The sequence below is a fragment of the Neovison vison genome, chromosome 2 (genome assembly GCF_020171115.1).
Source record: "Neovison vison isolate M4711 chromosome 2, ASM_NN_V1, whole genome shotgun sequence".
NCBI lineage: Eukaryota > Metazoa > Chordata > Mammalia > Carnivora > Mustelidae > Neogale > Neogale vison.
In genome coordinates this window covers 21,213,495-21,232,644 of record NC_058092.1, presented here as the reverse complement: position 1 = coordinate 21,232,644, position 19,150 = coordinate 21,213,495, and the positions used below count along the sequence as shown (strand labels likewise).

The window sequence follows — 19,150 nt, the reverse complement described above, 5'->3', positions numbered from 1 at the left end:
GAGAGAGCATGAGAGGGGAGAAGGTCAGAGGGACAAGCAGACTCCCCATGGAGCCGGGAGCCCGATGCGGGACTCGATCCCGGCACTCCGGGACCATGACCTGAGCCGAAGGCAGTCGCCCAACCAACTGAGCCACCCAGGCGCCCCTCTACATCTTTTTTTAAAGACTTATTTGAGAGAGAGAGAGAGAGATAGAAGAAAGAATGTGGGTGGGAGGGGAAGGGGGAGAGAGGACCTCAAACTGACTCCCTGCTTAGCATGGAAACCGACTTGGGGCTGGACCTCAGGACCCTGAGATCATCCCCCGAGCTGAAATCAAGAGTCAGAGGCTTAACTGACTATACTACACAGAAGCCTCTATTTGTATCTTTAAGGTAATTAGGAAGTCCCTAGTTTTTCCTATTTCCCCATGTTCTCCAAATTCTCTTAACACAAGACAAATACAACAAAAATTCTCCTTAAAGAAATCACCATGGTGGGGGAGGGGCAAGAAAAAAAGAGGAATCACCACCAAACTATTCAAAGAACACATATATAGAAAAGGAAATATATAGCTATACAAGCAAGTTTTGTTTTAATAACTTCCTTATACAAGTCATGCTGAATAAGATGACATAAAATTCCAGTAACACAACTCTCTGTGTATGTATAAAAACATTTCTTCATTCTGCCTCACACTGACAGTTCTTAACCTCCTCTTTGAGAGTTCAAACAGTATCTTACTCATTTTTTTTCTCCTCCATGGGAGCTAGGGCAGTGTGCCAACAAAAATTTATTGAATGAATTAATGAATTGGTCTGCCAGCCAGTCATCCAACCATCCAACCTTTTCATCTTTTGGTGAAGTGAGGGTATACAGTGAGTATGAAAATAAATGATCAAGCAAATCTAATTGAACTTCACTGTAACTGATGTTAAGACACTGGCCTTGGATACATTAGGAGATTAAAACCAGAACTAAACAAGCACATCCCTTTAGTACTGGCCAAGCTCCACCTAGCAAGAATGTATTTTCTTGGGTGCCACTTCTTTCTTTTATTATTTCAGATATAACAAGGGCTCTTGCTATTCAAACCTTTTGATTATTGAGCTCTAAACTGAAAAAGGAAGAGACTGACCTCTGGGGCCTGGAGGTGGGAAATGGACAAAAGAAAGCAGCCAAACCCACCTGTTTTATAGCAATTAAATTATTTGGGTAGATTATTGAGGTAAAACAAGATATAGAATCATCAAAGGGAATTTAAATATGAAATTTTAAATATTTAAATAGTCAAGTCAAATGTAGTATTTAATCTTATAAAGTGGAAAAAATGGAAAGCAGTAGCTACAGACTACAATCTGATCTGATGTTGTTCTGGCTACTAACAGAAAAACACTGGTTTGATAAGGGAAAAAAACCAAATCTTCAGTAAGGAACTGAAAGCCGCTGGCACCATTCCACAAACAATCCATTATACTGCTATCCTTCTTGTAACGGAAGCCTCCATTACGGGGGTGTGGGGGGTGTGTGTGCGCGCGTGTGTATGTGTGGCGGGGGGTATGTGGTGTGTGTGCATGTGCACACGCATGTGCACATGCATGTGTTCTGGACTCCTCTGATGTTCAAACGCAGTCTTGTACATACTATGCTGTTTTTCAGTCAAGTCAAAGGCCTACCATGAAAGGTCATTTATTTTATTTTTTAAAAAATTTTTTAAACCTTATTTACTTATTAGAGAGAGAAACGAGAGAAAGAACACAAGCAGGCGGAGTGGGAGAAGGAGAAGCAGATTTGCTGCTGAGCAGGGAAGTCCGATGCGGGACTCGATCCCAGAATACTGGGATCCTGACCTGAACCAAAGGCAGACACTTAACTGACTGAACCACCCAGGTGCCCCAAGAGAGGTCATTTTTAATATGACAGAACTCTGATCAAGCCCACGATGACAACCACTGAAGCTATTTTGAAATGGGAAATGTTTATACTAGTTTTATTATCAACTTTTAAATCCTTAAACTTAAGGATTTTTAAATTTAAAACTTTAAAACTTTTAAATTTAATTTTAAATAAATTAAATCATACTTTAATCTGAAATTGAAAGAAAGTTGAGGAAATACATTTTTTAAAATTAAGGATATTTATTTATCACATAATATTAATACATAAAAGTTTCAAAAAACTTAAAGGCTTTTTTCATTTAATAAAAATAATATACTTTTATGGCGATTCACAGACCTATACCCCTGGGGCTAATAATACATTATATGTTAATTAAAAAATAATAATACACTTTTAAATGGGAATATGCCATAATCACTGTGCTGTGCACACTGCTCTTTATCAAGGTTATTTCTTTAAATAAATAGCAAACAAAAGCTTAAAAAAGAGAATAATAAAGGGCTATTATGTTAGATCTTAAAATATGACTATTACAATAATAAACAAAGGCGTCTGGTTAGCTCAGCCGGTTGAATGTCCAGCTCTTGGTTTCAGCTCAGGTCATAATCTCAAGGTTGTGGGAGGAAGCCCTGCTTCAGGATGCCTGCTCAGCCAGGAGTCTGCTTGCCCTCTCCCTCTGCTCCTTGCCCTACTCATGCAGTCTCTCTGAAAAAAATAAATCTTAAAATAATAATAATAATAATAAAGTAGAACTGGTGTAAAAACTGACAGGTGGTTCAATAGAACAGGACAGACGGTTTATATTAGCCTCTACATTAGCAAGAAAGCCAAGAGTTTTGGTTTTTTTTTTTTAATATTTTATTTATTTATTTGACAGAGAGAGATCACAAGTAGGCAGAGAGAGAGAGAGGGAAGCAGCTCCCTGCTGAGCAGAGAGCCCGATGCAGGACTCGATCCCAGGACCCTGAGATCATGACCTGAGCCGAAGGCAGTGGGTTAACCCACTGAGTCACCCAGGCGCCCCTCTACTAAATGTTTCTTAATGCTACCAACTTTTAAATCAATTTAGTAGCAATGTAGGTAGGTGCTTTTTGTTTTTTAAAAAAAATCATTCCATTCTTAGTATAAAAAACTTTTTTTGCTGAAACAGTTGAATTTTATCAAAAATTCTTGTCACCTCCAGAAATGAGCATATAATTTTCTTCCTGTTATTTGATTTACTGATATATTAATGCGTTATTTATAGATTTATATATCTATATATTATAGATATATATATAGATATATATCTATATATTACAGATTTATAGATTCCTTAATATCCTTGGGTCCTAAATTTGGTCATATTCCTTTAATATTCTGAGATATTTGACATATCAAATGGGGAAAAAAGTTCTGAATAGGTATGTTAGAAATGTATAACTATACACGTGTGGCAGTTGGGTGGCACAGTCAACTGTTACGCATCCAACTCTTGATTTTGGCTCAGGTGGTGATCTCAGGGTCGTGAGATCAAGCCTGGTGCCAAGCCCTGCACTGGACTCCACACTCAGTGCTAAGTCTGTTTAATAGTCTCCCTTCCTCTGTCCCTTCCGCTTGTGCTTTCTCTCTCTCTCAAATAAATAAATAAATCTTTAAAAAATGTATGACTATACAGGTAATTGTTCTGGAAAAGATCATGGAAGCAGATATATGAGAATGGTATCAATGGTAATCAGTAGTTATCACTGGGCATTAGTTTCTTCTTCATACCACTTTATATTTTCTAATTTTCCTGGAAGAAATATGTGTTATTATTGTAATCAGAAAAAAACACAACAATGTTTATTAGATTTAATCTACAAGTACTTTATATAGCTTTTCCAGAATTGTATTCCTTAAGATAAAACAAATGTCACTTCTATTTTTATTTTTTTCAAGATTTTATTTATTTATTTATTTGAGAGAGAGAAAGAGAGAAAGCACACAGGTGGGTGGAGGGGAAGAGAGATAGAAGTGGGAGAAGCAGATTCCCCGCTGAGCAGGGAGCCTGATGTGGCACTCCATCCCAGGCGTCTGAGATCATGACCTGAGCTGAAGGCAGACACTTAACTGACTGAGCCCCCAGGTGCTCCTGTCACTTTTATTTTTGTGCTATCTTTGTCAGTTTATAGTTATCTAGATCTTGTGAAATTTATAAAATAAATGGGCATATTTTCTTATTTTTCTCTCCTACGGTTGATAAAGCATTCTTTTTTTGTTTTTTTGATATAGCATTCTAATTATTTGCTTCTTCACACTATCAATGAAATTATCATTAAACCCACTGAGCTTAGATACATTTTAACATTTCTTTCATGATGATTAGTCCCTACGGGATCTTTACTTCTTAAGTCACTTTGGTAAATTATATTTTCCCAGAAAATTGCCCATTTCTTTTTTCTTTTTTTTTTCTTCTTCTTTTTTTAATCAGAGAGAGAGGGAGTGAGCACAAGCAGGGGAAGTGGCAGACAGGGGAGAAGCAGGCTCCCCGCTTACCAAGGACAGAGCCCAATGCAGCTCTAGATCGTAGGACCTTATGATCATGACCTGAGCCAAAGGCAGACACTTAATTGACTGAGCCACCCAGGCATCCTGAAGATTGCCCATTTCATCAGGAATTCAACAAAAGTGCCAAAGTAACTTAGCAGAGGACAGAGAGTATTTTCAACACTGTACCATATCCAAGAATTAACTCAAAGAAGATCATTGACCTAAATGAAAAACCTATAAGACATTTTAAAGAAAAAATAGAGAAATATCTCTGTGATACTGGGTTAAGCAAAGACTTCTTAGAAGACAAAGAGCCCATGGGACACCTGGGTGGCTCAATCTGCTATGCATCGGCTTTTGGCTCAGATCATGATCCTAAGGTCCTGGGATCGAGTCCTGCATCAGGCTCCTTGCTCAAGCAGGGAGCGTGCTTCTCCCTCTGTCTGCTGCCCTCTCTCTATCTCTCTGATAAATAAATAAAATCTTAAAAACAAACAAAAAAAAAGACAAAGAACACTAACCATAAAATAAAAAACTAGAAGGGGTGCCTGGGTGGCTCAGTGGGTTAAGCCTCTGCCTTCAGCTTGGGTCATGATCCCAGGGTCCTGCACTGGACTCTCTGCTCAGCAGGGAGCCTGCGTCCCCCCTCTTTGCCTGCCTCTCTGCCTACTTGTGATCGCTGTCTGTCAAATAAATAAATGAAATCTTAAAAAAAAAAAAACAAAAACAAAACCAAAAAAACCCTGGATTTTATCAAATTAAAAACTTTTGCTAATCAGACTAGCTACAGGCTAGGAAAAAACACATGCATAACACATTTCTCATAAAGAACTTGCATAGGGACTACATAAAGAACTTTCACAACTCATTAATATACCCATTTGTAAAAAGAGTTAAAGATCTGAACAGATATTTCATCAAAGATATGGATGGCACCTAAACACACAAGTCAGTCAGCATCATTAGTCATGGGGGAACTGCATATTAAAGTCACAATTAGATACAACTACATACCAATTAGAATGACCAAAATCCAAAACACTGATAATACCAAATGATGGTGAGGATGTGGAGCAATAGGAAGGCTCATTCACTGCTAGTGGGAATTCAAAACGGGAAAGCCTCTTTGGAATACAATCTAGAAGTTTCTTACAAAACTAAACATACTCATACCAGTATGTTCCAACAACTGCACTCCTTGGTATTCACCCAAATAACTGGAAACTTTTAAGGGCACCTGGGTGGCTCAGTTAACTGTCTGCCTTTAGTTCAGGTCATGATCCCAGTCTTGGGAATGAGCCCCATGTTGAGCTCCCCGTTCAGTGGGGAGCTTGTTTCTCCCTGTCCCACTGTCCCCTCCCCTACTTGTGTTCTCTCTCACTTGCTCTGCTCGCTCTTTCTCAAATAAAAAGATAAATTGAAAATTATGTGCTCACAGAAACCTGCATACACATTTACAGTGGCTTTATTCATAACTGCCATAACTTGGAAGCAACCAAGATGCCCCTCAGTAGGTGAATGAACGAACTGTGGTACATCCAAATAATGGAATAGTATTCAGTGACAAAAAGAAAGGTCGTATCAGGCTCTGAAAAGACATGGAAGAACCTTAAATACCTATCACTAAATGAAAGATGTCATTTTCAAAGGCTATGTAGGATTCCAACTATATGACATTTTAGAAAAAGTATGAAAGCAATGAATTACTAATACATGCAGCTGCATGTATGAATCTCAACAGCATCATGCTAAGCGGAAAAAACCAGAAAAGCCTATGTGTTGTACAATTTTGTCTATATTACATTATAGAAAAAGGGGCAGAATTCAGGTGCAAGTTGTTGCCAGGGGCTGAGGGTGGAGGGAAGAGAGTGAGATTATTTAAAAAGTAAGGAGGGTAGTTATTGGGTGAAGGAAATACCCTATTATCCTGATTGTAGTATGGGTTATACAATCTTACGTGTTTGTAAAAAAAACAGGAATATATACCCATAAAGGGTAACTTTTATTGTATATAAATTATCTCAATGAACAACAAATAGGTTTAAAAAAAAATCCTATGGAGTATCTTGTAACTGGTTAACCAGATTGAAAGCTCCCTAGGAACCGGGATCAGGGATATCTGGCTGGCTCAGTCAGTAGAGCATGTGACTCTGGATCTCAAGGTCTTGAGTTTGAGCCCCCAATTGAGCAGAGTGATTAGAGATTACTTAAAAGGGGGGTGTGTCACCTGGATGGCTCAGTTGATTAAGCATCGGACTGTGGCTCAGGTCATGATCTCAGAGTCAGGTTCCACACTCAGCAGGGTATCTGCTTGTCCCTCTGCTACTGCCCCTGCTCAGTGCTCTCCTGCTCTGCACCCCCCCCCAAATAAATAAGAAAATCATTAAAAAAAAAATTAGCACTAAAGACATTACAGCTATTACATATTTACTATGTATTTGGCACCATGTTACAAATATTACAAGCATTAATTCATTTAAAGATTTATTTATTTATTTATTTATGTGACAGAGATCACAAGGAGGCAGAGAGGCAGGCGGGGGTGAGGGGAAGCAGTGTCCCTGCTGAGCAGGGAGCCTGGTGTGGGGCTTGATCCCAGGACCCTGAGATCATGACCTGAACCGAAGGCAGAGGCTTAACCCACTGAGCCACCCAGGCGCACCACATTCATTCATTTAATTCTTATAGCAACCTTGTGGGAAAGGCAAAATCCATATCCTTACTTTTCAGATAAATTGAAGCTTGACAACTAACTGTATTGCCTAAAAGGACATAGCCAAGAAATGGCAGAACTGGGATCTGAAATCAGGTTTGTCTGACTCTGGAGCCTGAGGGCTTAACTGTTAGGACATTGCTGCCTTGCTTTTGCTTGGGGTTTACTGACCTGTGCTGTTTACTGAACACCGGATGAGTGTGCAGTGAGTGGATGAGGAACAAGTCAATTGTGTCTCAGTTTGATAGGGTAGGTTGAATCTAGTTCCTAAGAAGAATAAAATGGGGACACCTCGGTGGCTCAGTCAGTCAAAACACTGCCTTTGGTTCAGGTCATGATCCCAGGTTCCTGGGATCGAGTCCCGCATGGGGCTCCTTGCTCGGCAGGGAGCCTGCTTCTCTCTCTGCCTCTGCCTGCTACTCTGCTTGTGCGTGCTCTCTCTCTCTCTCTCTCTGACAAATAAATAAAATCTTAAAAAAAAAAAAAAAAAAAAGAAATAAAATGTCTTATATTTTAAAAGGCCACATTTATTAACCAGAGAGGTAACATGGTTATTTGAGGTACGGCCATTAAGCTGTGTATATAAAATGACCAGTATTTAATTCCCTTTAACAAAACCTTTTATTGTCTTTTACCTCCTTTAATAAATTAGTTTTACACATTTAATTTTAATTTTTTAAAAGATTTTATTTATTTGACAGAGGGAGACACAGCGAGAGAGGGAACACAAGCACAGGGAAGGGGAGAGGGAGAAGCAGGTTTTCCCCTGAGCAGGGAGCCCCATGTGGGGCTCAATCCCAGCACCCTGGGATCATGACCCAAGCCAAAGGCAGCTGCTTAACGACTGAGCCACCCAAGTGCCCCTATACATTTTATTTTTAACACTGAGAAATATGAAGAAGAAACAATAATTTCCTTAACACTACAACCCGGATAAAATCCCTGTTTATGTTTTGAAAAATAAAGGTAACACACATATATAGTTAGAGGATGCAAACCATACAGGCAGATACAAAATGCTAAGTGAAGCCATCCATTTCTCCTATTACTTCCTTTTAATTTTAATTTTAATAATCACTGCCTATGCAGTGTCCATGACACATTGATAAGAGCTTAGTATGCAAACGTAAATGCAGACGGAAACCAGTCTACACATTTAGCCAACTTACTATACTTGCTATGATGTTCTAGGTGCAAAGAAGCAGTCAGAAAGGATGAAAAGTAGTAAGAGGATATGGAGATGGTCCAGGATGTCAGTATTATTACTTTTCAGGCTTGTATTACCACTACAGTTCATCTTTTTCTACTGACAGAAAAAAAAAATTACATGGTATCTTGTGCTATTAAAGTTGATGGAAGCTAGGGTTCTGCATATTCTATTTCCCTTAAGACTGGTGATTCTACTTTTTTAAAATTTAATTTTTTAAAAAAGATTTTATTTATTTATTTGACTGAGACAGAGCATGAGCACAAGCAGGGGGAGCAGCAGGCAAAGGGAGAGAAGCAGGCTCCCCGCTGAGCACGGAACCTGATGCAGGACTCGATCCCAGGACCCTGGAATCATGACCTGAGCTGAAGGTAGATGCTTAATCTGAGCCATGCAGGAACCCTCTGCCTTTTTTTTTTTTTTTAAATAAAAATTTTATTTGTTTATTTGAGAGGGAGAGGAAGTAGAGAAGTAGAGAAGCAGACTTCACACTGAGCACAGAGCCTGACTTGGGGCTTGATCTCAAAACCATGAGATCATGACCCTAGCTAAAACCAAGAGACAGTTGTTTGACCAACTGAGCCACCCCCATACCCTTGGTAATTCTACTTTATGAAGAATATTTAAAACCACGGTAAGAAATACATACAAATATGTATTGTGTGCTTATTCTTGGGCAGTGGGATATAACAGTAGGAAGATCTTGCCCTCCATAAGTTTATAGTCCTAACAGGAAAGGAAGATAATATAAGTTTATAATAATGCTTTTAAAAAAAATTTCTATTTAAAACCACAGGAAAAAAACAGAACTAATATAATTTTTGGCACAGTTTAATTCCAGAGGAATTTATCTCTTACTCCCTAAGGATCTCAAAACTAATTAAGTTCATATTTTGGTCTTCATTCTTAAAGCAGAGGGAGTGAAGGACTGTGTTATTAAAACATTTAGAACTTCAAGTGGTAACAACATTTTGTGATGATAGCATCACAAAATGTTTTCCCATGAACTTTTTTTTTTTTAAGATTCTTTTTTTTAAAGAAATCTCTACACCCAATGTGGGGCTCAAACTCACAAGCCCAAAATCAAGAGTCACATGCTCTACTGACCCAGCCAGCCAGGCATCCTGTTTTCCCACGAACTTTGAAGTTAAGTGTATTAGCTTTGAGCATGGCTCCTGAACAACTGTCCTTGAAAAGCTAGGAAAAACCCCACTATAACACAATAATGATTTATAAATTCAGATACAGAACAGGAAGAAAATAATTTTTATTTGTTTAGATATAGCTTCTGTTTACCACTTCAACACAACTCTTCTCATATTCCTACGTGATACGAATTTTAATCCGAAAGAGATATTACCTTATAAATCTGTTCCTAAAATACCATGCATATGAATAAAAGCCTTTGCAACTAGCTTCAAATTCAGACTTCCTATTAATAATCTATCTCATTAAATACTTATTTCATCAAGGGACACCTAGGTGGCTCAGCAGGTTAAGCATCAGCCTTTGGCTCAAGTCACGATCCCAGTGTCCTGGGATCAAGTCCCACATTGGGCTCCTTGCTCAGCGGAAAGCCTGCTTTTCCCTCTGGCTGCCACTCCCCCTGCTTGTGCACTCTCTCTGACAAGTAAGTAAGTAAGTAAGTAAATATATATATGACTATAATAATTATTTCACCAAGCACATTAAAAAAATATTTTCCAACAAATTGTGTTCACTTATATGGAAGGGAGGGGTGTATAGAAACTTAATAAAGTTGTCAGAAGATTTTGGGAAGGCAATTTAGTATATAGATTCTCTCCTACTCCAAAAAAACCTTTTGGAGCTTCATATGACAGGGTTCCAGTCCCTTTTCTTCTGGCATGCTTTGGGGAAAGTGGCTGTTCACCCATAAACAGATGATAAGGGAGGAAGAAAGCAAGCAGAAGTAGTAACAAGCCATTTTTAAAAGCCGTGAGGTATGAAACATCACAGTAGCATGAACTAAACACACATCTTCCATCTTCTCTTGCTTCCTTCTAGCACTTAACATACAGTGCGTCATTACTCCCCCCCACGACCCCCGCTATAAATTATTAATACAGATTAATAATACTTTCATTGAATTCTGCCAGGTACCTATGGAACTGGCTGAAAGGGAGGGAAATAAAATAAAGAGAATCAGGGTAAAAACTGTTTCATTCCTTCATCAACCTTCTCCACTCCATGACTTAGAATGTCTGTCCTGCACTAATAGTGGCGGAATTCAAGAGGTCTGTTTCTTGGAAGGAATAAAACAATTGGTTTCTGGACTGGTGACACAGAAGACAGTCGAGGGTGGGAATACAGCACTGAAAACTGAGGGGAATTAGGCAACCACGTGCAAAATGGAGTTGATTGGAGCATCTTCCCCCTCCCCCCGCCAAGTCCTCTTCTCTCCTTACCATCTAGACATCTAGTCAGTGATGGGAAAATCTGCTCCTACTGACTTGGGGCTTTTTCTTCAACAAGATGGACAAGAAGCTCACCCTACAGAAAGGCCCAGAGGTAATCAGTCTATGTGTTTAAAGCTTCTAATTTAAAGCTTCCCACTCTTAATCATGAGCAGACAGCTAATTATTATGAGACATCAGAGGAAAACCCCAACATAAAACAGATCAAAACAAACATAGAAAAGCAACTTTAGGGGAAAAGTGACTGTGCAAGGCAAAGACAGGTTGCTGAAACAATAAAAGGATACTATGAAAGAAACATTCCCCGAATAAAACCTCCCAGAAATTCAGAATTTAAGAGTAGAAAAGAAAATTTCAAGTGAGGATAAAGGCGAAGAATTCCTCCAGGAGGCAGAGCTAAAGGAAAAAGAGGTGAGAACCAGGAAATTTCTTGGAGGCCCAGCACTGAGAAGCACCTGGCCATCACTAAGAAGATAACACAGGACTGAACCATGTCCCCAGATTAGTAGTGCTATCCAGGATGACATCTGTGCACCACACCCAGAGAGACATCTGTCCAGATTGGAACAGTGACCCAAGAGACACACTGAAGGCTGCCATCACTACGATCTTTGCTACCATTTATCCTCTTTTTGAATATAAGAGTGTAGTGCCCAGAAGCATGGTCCTTGGCTTTTTTTGACTGAAGTGTTGATAAATTTCTTCCCAAAACACTCAGCAATTTAACAAGCTCCTGAAAGCTATAGGTGGATCATGGTCAATCTGGGAGAAATCACAGAACTCAGAACTGCTCACTGACCATACTCCTGCTACCTGTCCAAGACTGGGTGCACACTGGAGCCCTGCCCAGTACAATTTCCAGGACAAGTCTTGACTCTGCCCAGAGTTGCTTTTCTTCCATGGAACAGACTCCTTAAACTTCAGGAAACTGAAGCAAGGATGGTCACCTGATGCCTGGGGATCCCTGAGACCATTCCAGGAGTCAAAGAGGTACAGCTATATACTTACTTAATAATACTAAACGACTATTAGCCTTTTCAGTGTTGACACTGTACCAACGGTGCCAAAGCAATAGTGAGCAAAACTGCTGGTACCTTAATGCAAGTCAAGGCAGCAGCACAAACTGTAATAGGACTCATGGTCCTCATCATGACATTACTGCAGTTAAAGACAATGCCAGTTTTGATTTAAGAATGTCCTGGACAAAGCTGTAAAAATTACCAGTTTTAATAAATCTCTATGCCTCAGTACATGTCCTTTTATTTTTCTGTGTAAGGAAGTGGTAAGTATGCACGTAACTTATACTGAAGTCTAACAGTTACCTTCAATGAAAGTACTTGGGTGGTTGAGTTGCAAGCTCAAGTAGCCAGCTTTTTTCATGAAATACGATTTTTACTTGAATAACAAACTATGTTATTCCAGCTTAGATATTTGACAGATATTTTCTCAAAACTGAACAAAAGTGCATCTATCACTATGAAGAAAATGGACAGTAATTGCTGCCAGTGACATAAAAGTCAGGCTTCCAAAAGAAAATCGTAATTTTGGAAGACATATTCACCAGAGTGAATCTGACAGCTTCTCAATATTTAAGACTTCCAATGGGACCAGTGGCAGTATTAACAAAGGTGATACTAAAATATTAGATAATGAAATGTGTAAGTATCTGTACACATAGGAAAGGTCCCAGAGGTCTTAGGTCTGTTCCTCTGGAACTTGATGGGTCAAAATCTCTCACTTTTATTTTCAGAATACAACAAATCATCCTTTTTCAAACCATCCACATAACTGTCAGCTAATCTAATTATAACAAAATTCTCACCCTATCTTAAAGGGACTCCATCTTCTTAGAAACAAACTTATTTTACATTCAGAATTCTACTCTTTGTCAAATGGTATCAAATGGACCATAAACTAGCAAATATCTTTTTTTTTTTAAAGATTTTTATTTATTTGTTTGACAGAGAGATAGAGAGAGAGCACAAATAGGCAGAGCAGGAGGCAGAGGGAGACGGAGAAGCAGGCTGTTGATCTAGCCCGGAGCCTGATACGGAGCTCAATTCTAGGACCCTGGGATCATGACCTCAGCCAAAGGCAGCCACTTAACCAACTGAGTCACCCAGTGCCCCGCAAATATTATTATGTTTTATAAGCAACTTAGAAAATTCCATTTATCTCTAGAATCCACATTATGAGTATAAATGTTAATCAAGTTACAGATTCCAAGATTTAAAGTGTAAGAGGAAAAGTCTCACTAGCACAGAACACAACCTTTTTCTCATACTGGTGATCAAAAGCACATTTCCAGTTATGTTTCTTTCTTTTTTTTAAATATTTTATTTATTTATTTGACAGAGACCACAAGTAGGCAGAGAGGCAGGCAGAGAGAGAGAGAGGAGGAGGAGGAAGCAGGCTCCCCGCTGAGCAGAGAGCCCTTGCAGGGCTGAATCCCAGGACCCTGGGATCATGACCTGAGCTGAAGGCAGAGCCTTTAACCCACTGAGCCACCCAAGTGCCCCTCCATTTACGTTTCAATTGACTACCGATGAACCATAACTTCTATAGCAACTCTCCCTTTGGTATTCGCTAGTAAATTTAAGTAATTTAATGATAAATTTAATTAATTAGATTTAATTAAATTTAGGTTATGCCTAAGGTAAGGTAAGGAGGTCAGAGAGAAAAAACAAGTTTCCAGTAAACACCTTTGGAGTAGTCAAATGTTACTCTGGTTTGTCAAATGTACATGTTCTTTAGGATTTGTCACCAGGCAACCAAAATCAACTCAGTTTACTAAACTGTTCAGAAGTAATCCCCTCCAGAATTAATGTGGGAATAGAACTTATGACAAAAGTAGTGACTGCCCTCTAGTGTTCACACTGAGGATTATGCTGATGAACTTGTAAACTGACAGGGTTGGGGGACGTGGCAGAAACCCACGATGGCAATTTAGGCTCATTAAAAGCAGAAGATAAATTTGGACCTTGCCAAGTTTTCGGCCACGTTCCCAAAGCGAGATAGCAGATATTAACTTGAGTATCTAATTACTTGTTCCAGTAGCCAGTGTGTCGAACTTCAGTCCTCTAGGGTAACTGGGCATGAGCAGAATGTAACATTGGTAACATTTTTACTGTACTTCAAGTTATACTACCATAAAAAGAGATCCAGACTTCTTTACATTTGGCAAAGAATCACAAAATGCTTGAATCAAAATCTTACTCCAGCATGCTGAGTCCCTTTCATGGCTGATATATATTTTAAATGTCTATTTTAAATTTTAAGTACTTCCTAACTAGTCTTTCTAGTCTGCAATATGATTTTTTTGGAAAACACCCCACAAATATCATCTAGTAGGAAAAATGCAGGTAATACTCACCAAATGGATCTTCCATGCCACTATTAACTAGTTTTGGGAGGTGGGGTATAGTTTCTATAAAGAGAAAAAGGTAAATTATATACTTAAAACACAAAATCCATCACTTTTTTTTAAATCAGTAACACTGATTATAATTTAAAACTGGAACATTACAGAAATGTATAACTTATTAAGTGAGAACATTACCAACTAGGATACAGATACATAGTACAAATATATCATAAAACATTTAAGGCTAATTTTCATTTTAAAATATATTATTCTTGGTTTACTCAAATAAGTTCCTTTTCCAATCCCCATCTTGAATTTGCCAGCGTGCAAAGAAAAAGGAAAATTTTTATGTAAAAACAAATAACATGCCCCCCAACAAAACTCACATAAACACCTGAGAAAGGATATCAGTGATACCTTAGAAGGAACTGGCTTTGCCTAAAGAACGTAGAAGTTATCTTAGATATAGTAAGTTCTCAGTCTAGAATGCAAGTAGGAAAATAAAATAAAAAAATGTTTCTGGGCTCTTTAATCAGACAGGATCAGTCTGCCCAATCTTGCTTCATAATTCTCTTGGGTCTGGATCCCAAGGGCATTCCCTAATTGCTAAACTCTAATTCAGAGTCCCTTTTCAGAGAACAAAACCTACCAATAGCTGGTGCGAGGAGTGATCTGAAAAAAATCGGGAGTATAAAGGGGTTCTGGAGTTGAACTGCTCACAGACTAGATGGCAATGAGGATCCCTCATCACCGGTGAGAGCCGTAACACAGATAATCCTGGTACAAGGTGTCTGCCCAACTCTTCAACTTTCACCAGTGGTAAACAGTGGTGGTCTACATGTGGACGGGAACGCTCTAGCTGTATCAGGCACTTGAAGAGTACTGCGCATGTGAGCCCTCCTGCTGGTCGTTTCTTCAGTTCCTGAATGTATCATTGAAACAGATATACTTGGAATTAGGGCAATCCCTATTTTGAGTTGTTGGGCTGTGGTGTAAGAGTTATCATGCTGGGAAAGGCTAGGTAGAAGAAACTAAGCCTGCCCTAGCCCACCTGCCAAGATAATAAATAACAAAACAAGAAAATGTTGTACCCCACAGTCAAGGGAGGGGGCTGGCAGAAATTAGTGCAATACCCCTGGTGGGTGCAGAATTCACATTGTGGTCCCTGAAGAAATCAAGCAAATCCTGGAGGCAGGCAGCAGATGGCCGCAAACTGAATCTAGTTTTAGCTTCAACTAGAGCTGCCACGCCAGAGGTGTATGTTCGCTAGAGCAGGTTAACAGGCCCAGGAGCACCGTTTGCAGTCAACGACTGCAGGAATAAACTTGTGTTTTTTTTAAATTTCTTTAAGTAAAAGGATCAGAAACAATTCACATTCACATAGATTACAGCACACACTTATATACAGGATTATGTTAATTCTGCAACCTTCTTACATAATATAGTCCAAAGAGGCATGGGTCATCTGGACTTTCTGCAGGATATCACAGTGACTCAAGATATATATATATATATATATATATATATATATATATATATATATATATATAAAATTTTTTAAAGATTCATTATTTATTTGTAAGGTGGGAGGGGCAAAGGGAGACTGAGAGACTCCCTCCTGAGTGTGGAGCCTGACACAGGGCTCAGTCCAACCACCCTGAGATCATGACCTGAGCCAAAACCAAGTGTTGGAAACTTAACCAACAGTGACCTACTATATTAGTAACATCTTGCTAATTGGGCCAGAGGACCAAGGGGTGGAAAGCACACTGAAGGCCTTGTCAGAAGACATTTACTCCACAGAGTGAGAGACAAATGTCTCAAAGATTCAGGAACCCATTACATCAGTAAAATTTTTAAGGTCCCAGTAGTGAGGGCTTGATAAGACATGCCAATTTTTAAGGTCCCAGTAGTGAGGGCTTGATAAGACATGCCATTCAAGTAAAGGCAACCAAGTAAATACCTGCACCTTGCATCTCCCACAATTAAGAGGAAGCCATTCCACCTGAGAATCTGAGAATACTGCTATGGCTTCTAAACCAGGAGACATAAAAAGGTGCATTTCAAGAGTAGGTCAAAACAGGAAAGGAATCTGCAGGCCTGGATGGTGATAAACAACCTGACAGATCCTATGGTACTGTGGCAAGCCCCAGTGGGAGAATCACTATATGACCCCCTGGGGTTCTGGAGCAAGGCCATGCCTTTTGTAGTGGAAAATCAAATGTCTTCTGCACAATGACTCCTGGCATGATACTGCATCCTAAGAGATATGGAGCATGTGACCACCAAGACACCAAGTGCCCATTTATCTAGAATCACCCATTTTGACCCAAGTTCTGTGAAACACACCAAGTTATGATGTTGGGTGGACCCAGGAACAATCCAACATAAGATCAAAGCGATACAACCAAGATCAAGCACAAATAGGACCAGAAGTCACAAGCTTGAGCAGAGAGCCTAAACCATCGTATCACCCACCACTGTCATACAAGCGCCCCTCCCTCAGCGTATACCTTTTTGGCCATATGGGGGGCTCTATCATCAGCTGACAGAGACAAAACCCTTATAGTTCTCACAGACAGCTGTATGTGGTACAAGCAAAAACCGGACAGGTGCTACATAAAGCTTCCCTCAGGGGGTGGCTCCGAAAACAGTGGTAAAGGAAAACCTTCCCAATGGGCAGAGCTTTAGGCAGTACACTTGACTGTCTTCTATGTATAGACAAAGACATGGTAGGCAAATGTTGCAACATGCTGGTCAGGGGGCTTAAAAATAGAAAGACTGGAATAGTGCGACAAGGAAGTCTTAGGGTAGAGGCATGCAGGAGGGCTATGGAGTGGATACAACCAAGTTAAGATCTAGTCCTGACATTCATCAGAGAACACCTACCATGAAAGAGGCACTAAACAACCAAGTAGACAATGACTCAACCAGTTTCTGTCAGCCATCTTTTTTCATGGCCTCCCCAGTGCTGACTAAATGGGCACATGAAAAAAGGTGGTCATGGTAGCAGAGATATATACCATGCATGGACAACTGCATGAATTCCCACTTACAGGGATGCTCCAGTTACTGATGCAGCCAAAAGTCCAAATGGCCAGCAACAGAGGCAAACACTAAGCTCCAATATGGCACCATCTTTAAGGAAACCACTTGATGGCAAGCTGACTTGACTATACCGGCCCCTCCCACCTTGAAATGGCAAACAATTTATTCTGAAAGGAATAAGGACATAGTCTGGGGGTAGGTTTGTCCTTCCTGCCCTCTGGAACATCACCACACGAGAGTTCACGAAAGGTTTAATCTACCAGTAAGCATCATCCCACACAATATCACTTCCTCACAGTAAGTGCAAGATAGGTTCCAGGAGCACGGGATCTACTGGTGGTATCATATATAGCACCATCTAGGAGCTCCTAACCTAAAAGAGCATTGAAATGGCCTAATGAAGGCACAGCTGGACAGAATGCCAACCTCCTGGATGCAATACATACCCCAAATCAAAGACTTTCATATGCTAAGAAAATTACAAGAATATAGAAAAATTACAAGAATATAGGAAAATGGGGGGATACAAACACAATATACCCTGTTTATCATCAAATCCCAAAGACCCACCTGGGGAATTTGTGTGTATTATCCCTGCAATTCTGGGTTCTGCAAAGATTTATGTCACCAAAAGAGAACACTTCCATAGGAGACAAAAGAATCCCGAAGGGGTGGGGAAAGAATCCCTATAGTCTATAAGCTATGGCTGTCACCTGGGCATTTTCGAGTTCTTGTATCTAGGGATCAAAAGGCAAAGGAGGAATTACCATCTTGGCAGGGGTAACTGATCCTTATTATCAGAAAGAAGTAGGGCTGCTGTTCCACAATGGGACAGTGACAATATATCTGGAACCCAGATGATCCACTTGGGTGCCCATTAGTATTCCCTTTCCCACCTCTCAGAGTACAGTAAGCAGACTAATTGGATACTATGGCCTGAGAAAAGCATGGTAACTAGTGGTTCAGATCCCTCAGGAATGAGGGTTTGGGTCATACCACTAAGTAAGCCGTCAAGACTGGCAGAGATGGGGGAGTGCCTGGTTGGGTCAGTTGGTTAAGTGACTGATTTTTGTTTTAAAAGGTAATTATTTAAAATATTTATTTATTTATTTATTTATTTGAGAGAGGGAGAGAGAGAGAGTGAGTACAAGCATGCACAGGGGAGGTGTAGAGGGAGGGGGAGAGAGAATTCTTAAACACACTCCCCAAAGAGTGCAAAGCACAACACAGGGCTCGATCCCAGACCCTGAGATCATGACCGGAGCCAAAATCAAGAGTTGGCCATCCAACCCACTGAGCCATCCAGGCACTGCAAGCATCTGACTCTTTTTTTTTTTTTTTTAAAGATTTTATTTATTTATTTGAGAGAGAGAGACAGTGAGAGAGAGCATGAGCGAGGAGAAGGTCAGAGAGCGAAGCAGACTCCCCATGGAGCTGGGAGCCCGATGTGGGACTCGATCCCGGGACTCCAGGATCACGCCCTGAGCCGAAGGCAGTCGTCCAACCAACTGAGCCACCCAGGCGTCCCAAGCATCTGACTCTTGATCTCAGCTCACATCTTGATCTCAGGGTTGTGGGTTCAAGCCCCACACTGGGCTCCATGCTGGGTCCCATACTTTAAAAAAAATTGAAATTAAAAACAGAATTATCACATGACCCAGCAATTCCACTTTTGGATATATACCCCAAAGAACTGAAAGTAGGAACTCAAATACATATTTGTACAGTCATGTTCATAGTAGCATTACTGACAATAAAAAACAACCCAAGGGGCGCCTGGGTGGCGCAGTTGGTTAAATGACTGCCTCCGGCTCAGGGCGTGATCCTGGAGTCCCGGGATCGAGTCCCACATCAGGCTCCCAGCTCCATGGGGAGTCTGCTTCGCTCTCTGACCTTCTCCTCGCTCATTCTCTCTCTCACTGTCTCTCTCTCTCAAATAAATAAAATAAAATCTTTAAAAAAAAAAATAAAATAAAAAACAACCCAAATATCCA

General features: G+C 40.0%; 1 protein-coding gene across 3 annotated transcripts in view; it reads right to left on the bottom strand.

Annotated features, from left to right (window-relative positions):
* The window catches only part of PHACTR4 (phosphatase and actin regulator 4), a 110,986-nt gene that overhangs the window by 71,034 nt on the left and 20,802 nt on the right, over positions 1 to 19,150 (bottom strand). For 2 of the 3 annotated variants that reach the window (XM_044237578.1, XM_044237579.1), the window contains exon 2: positions 14,118 to 14,171. In XM_044237578.1, coding sequence (XP_044093513.1) covers positions 14,118 to 14,133 — 16 coding nt within the window. In that variant the 5' untranslated portion in view covers positions 14,134 to 14,171. Of the gene's footprint in view, positions 1 to 14,117; positions 14,174 to 19,150 lie in introns of those variants that run through there. The other variant, XM_044237580.1, reaches the window with a different exon arrangement.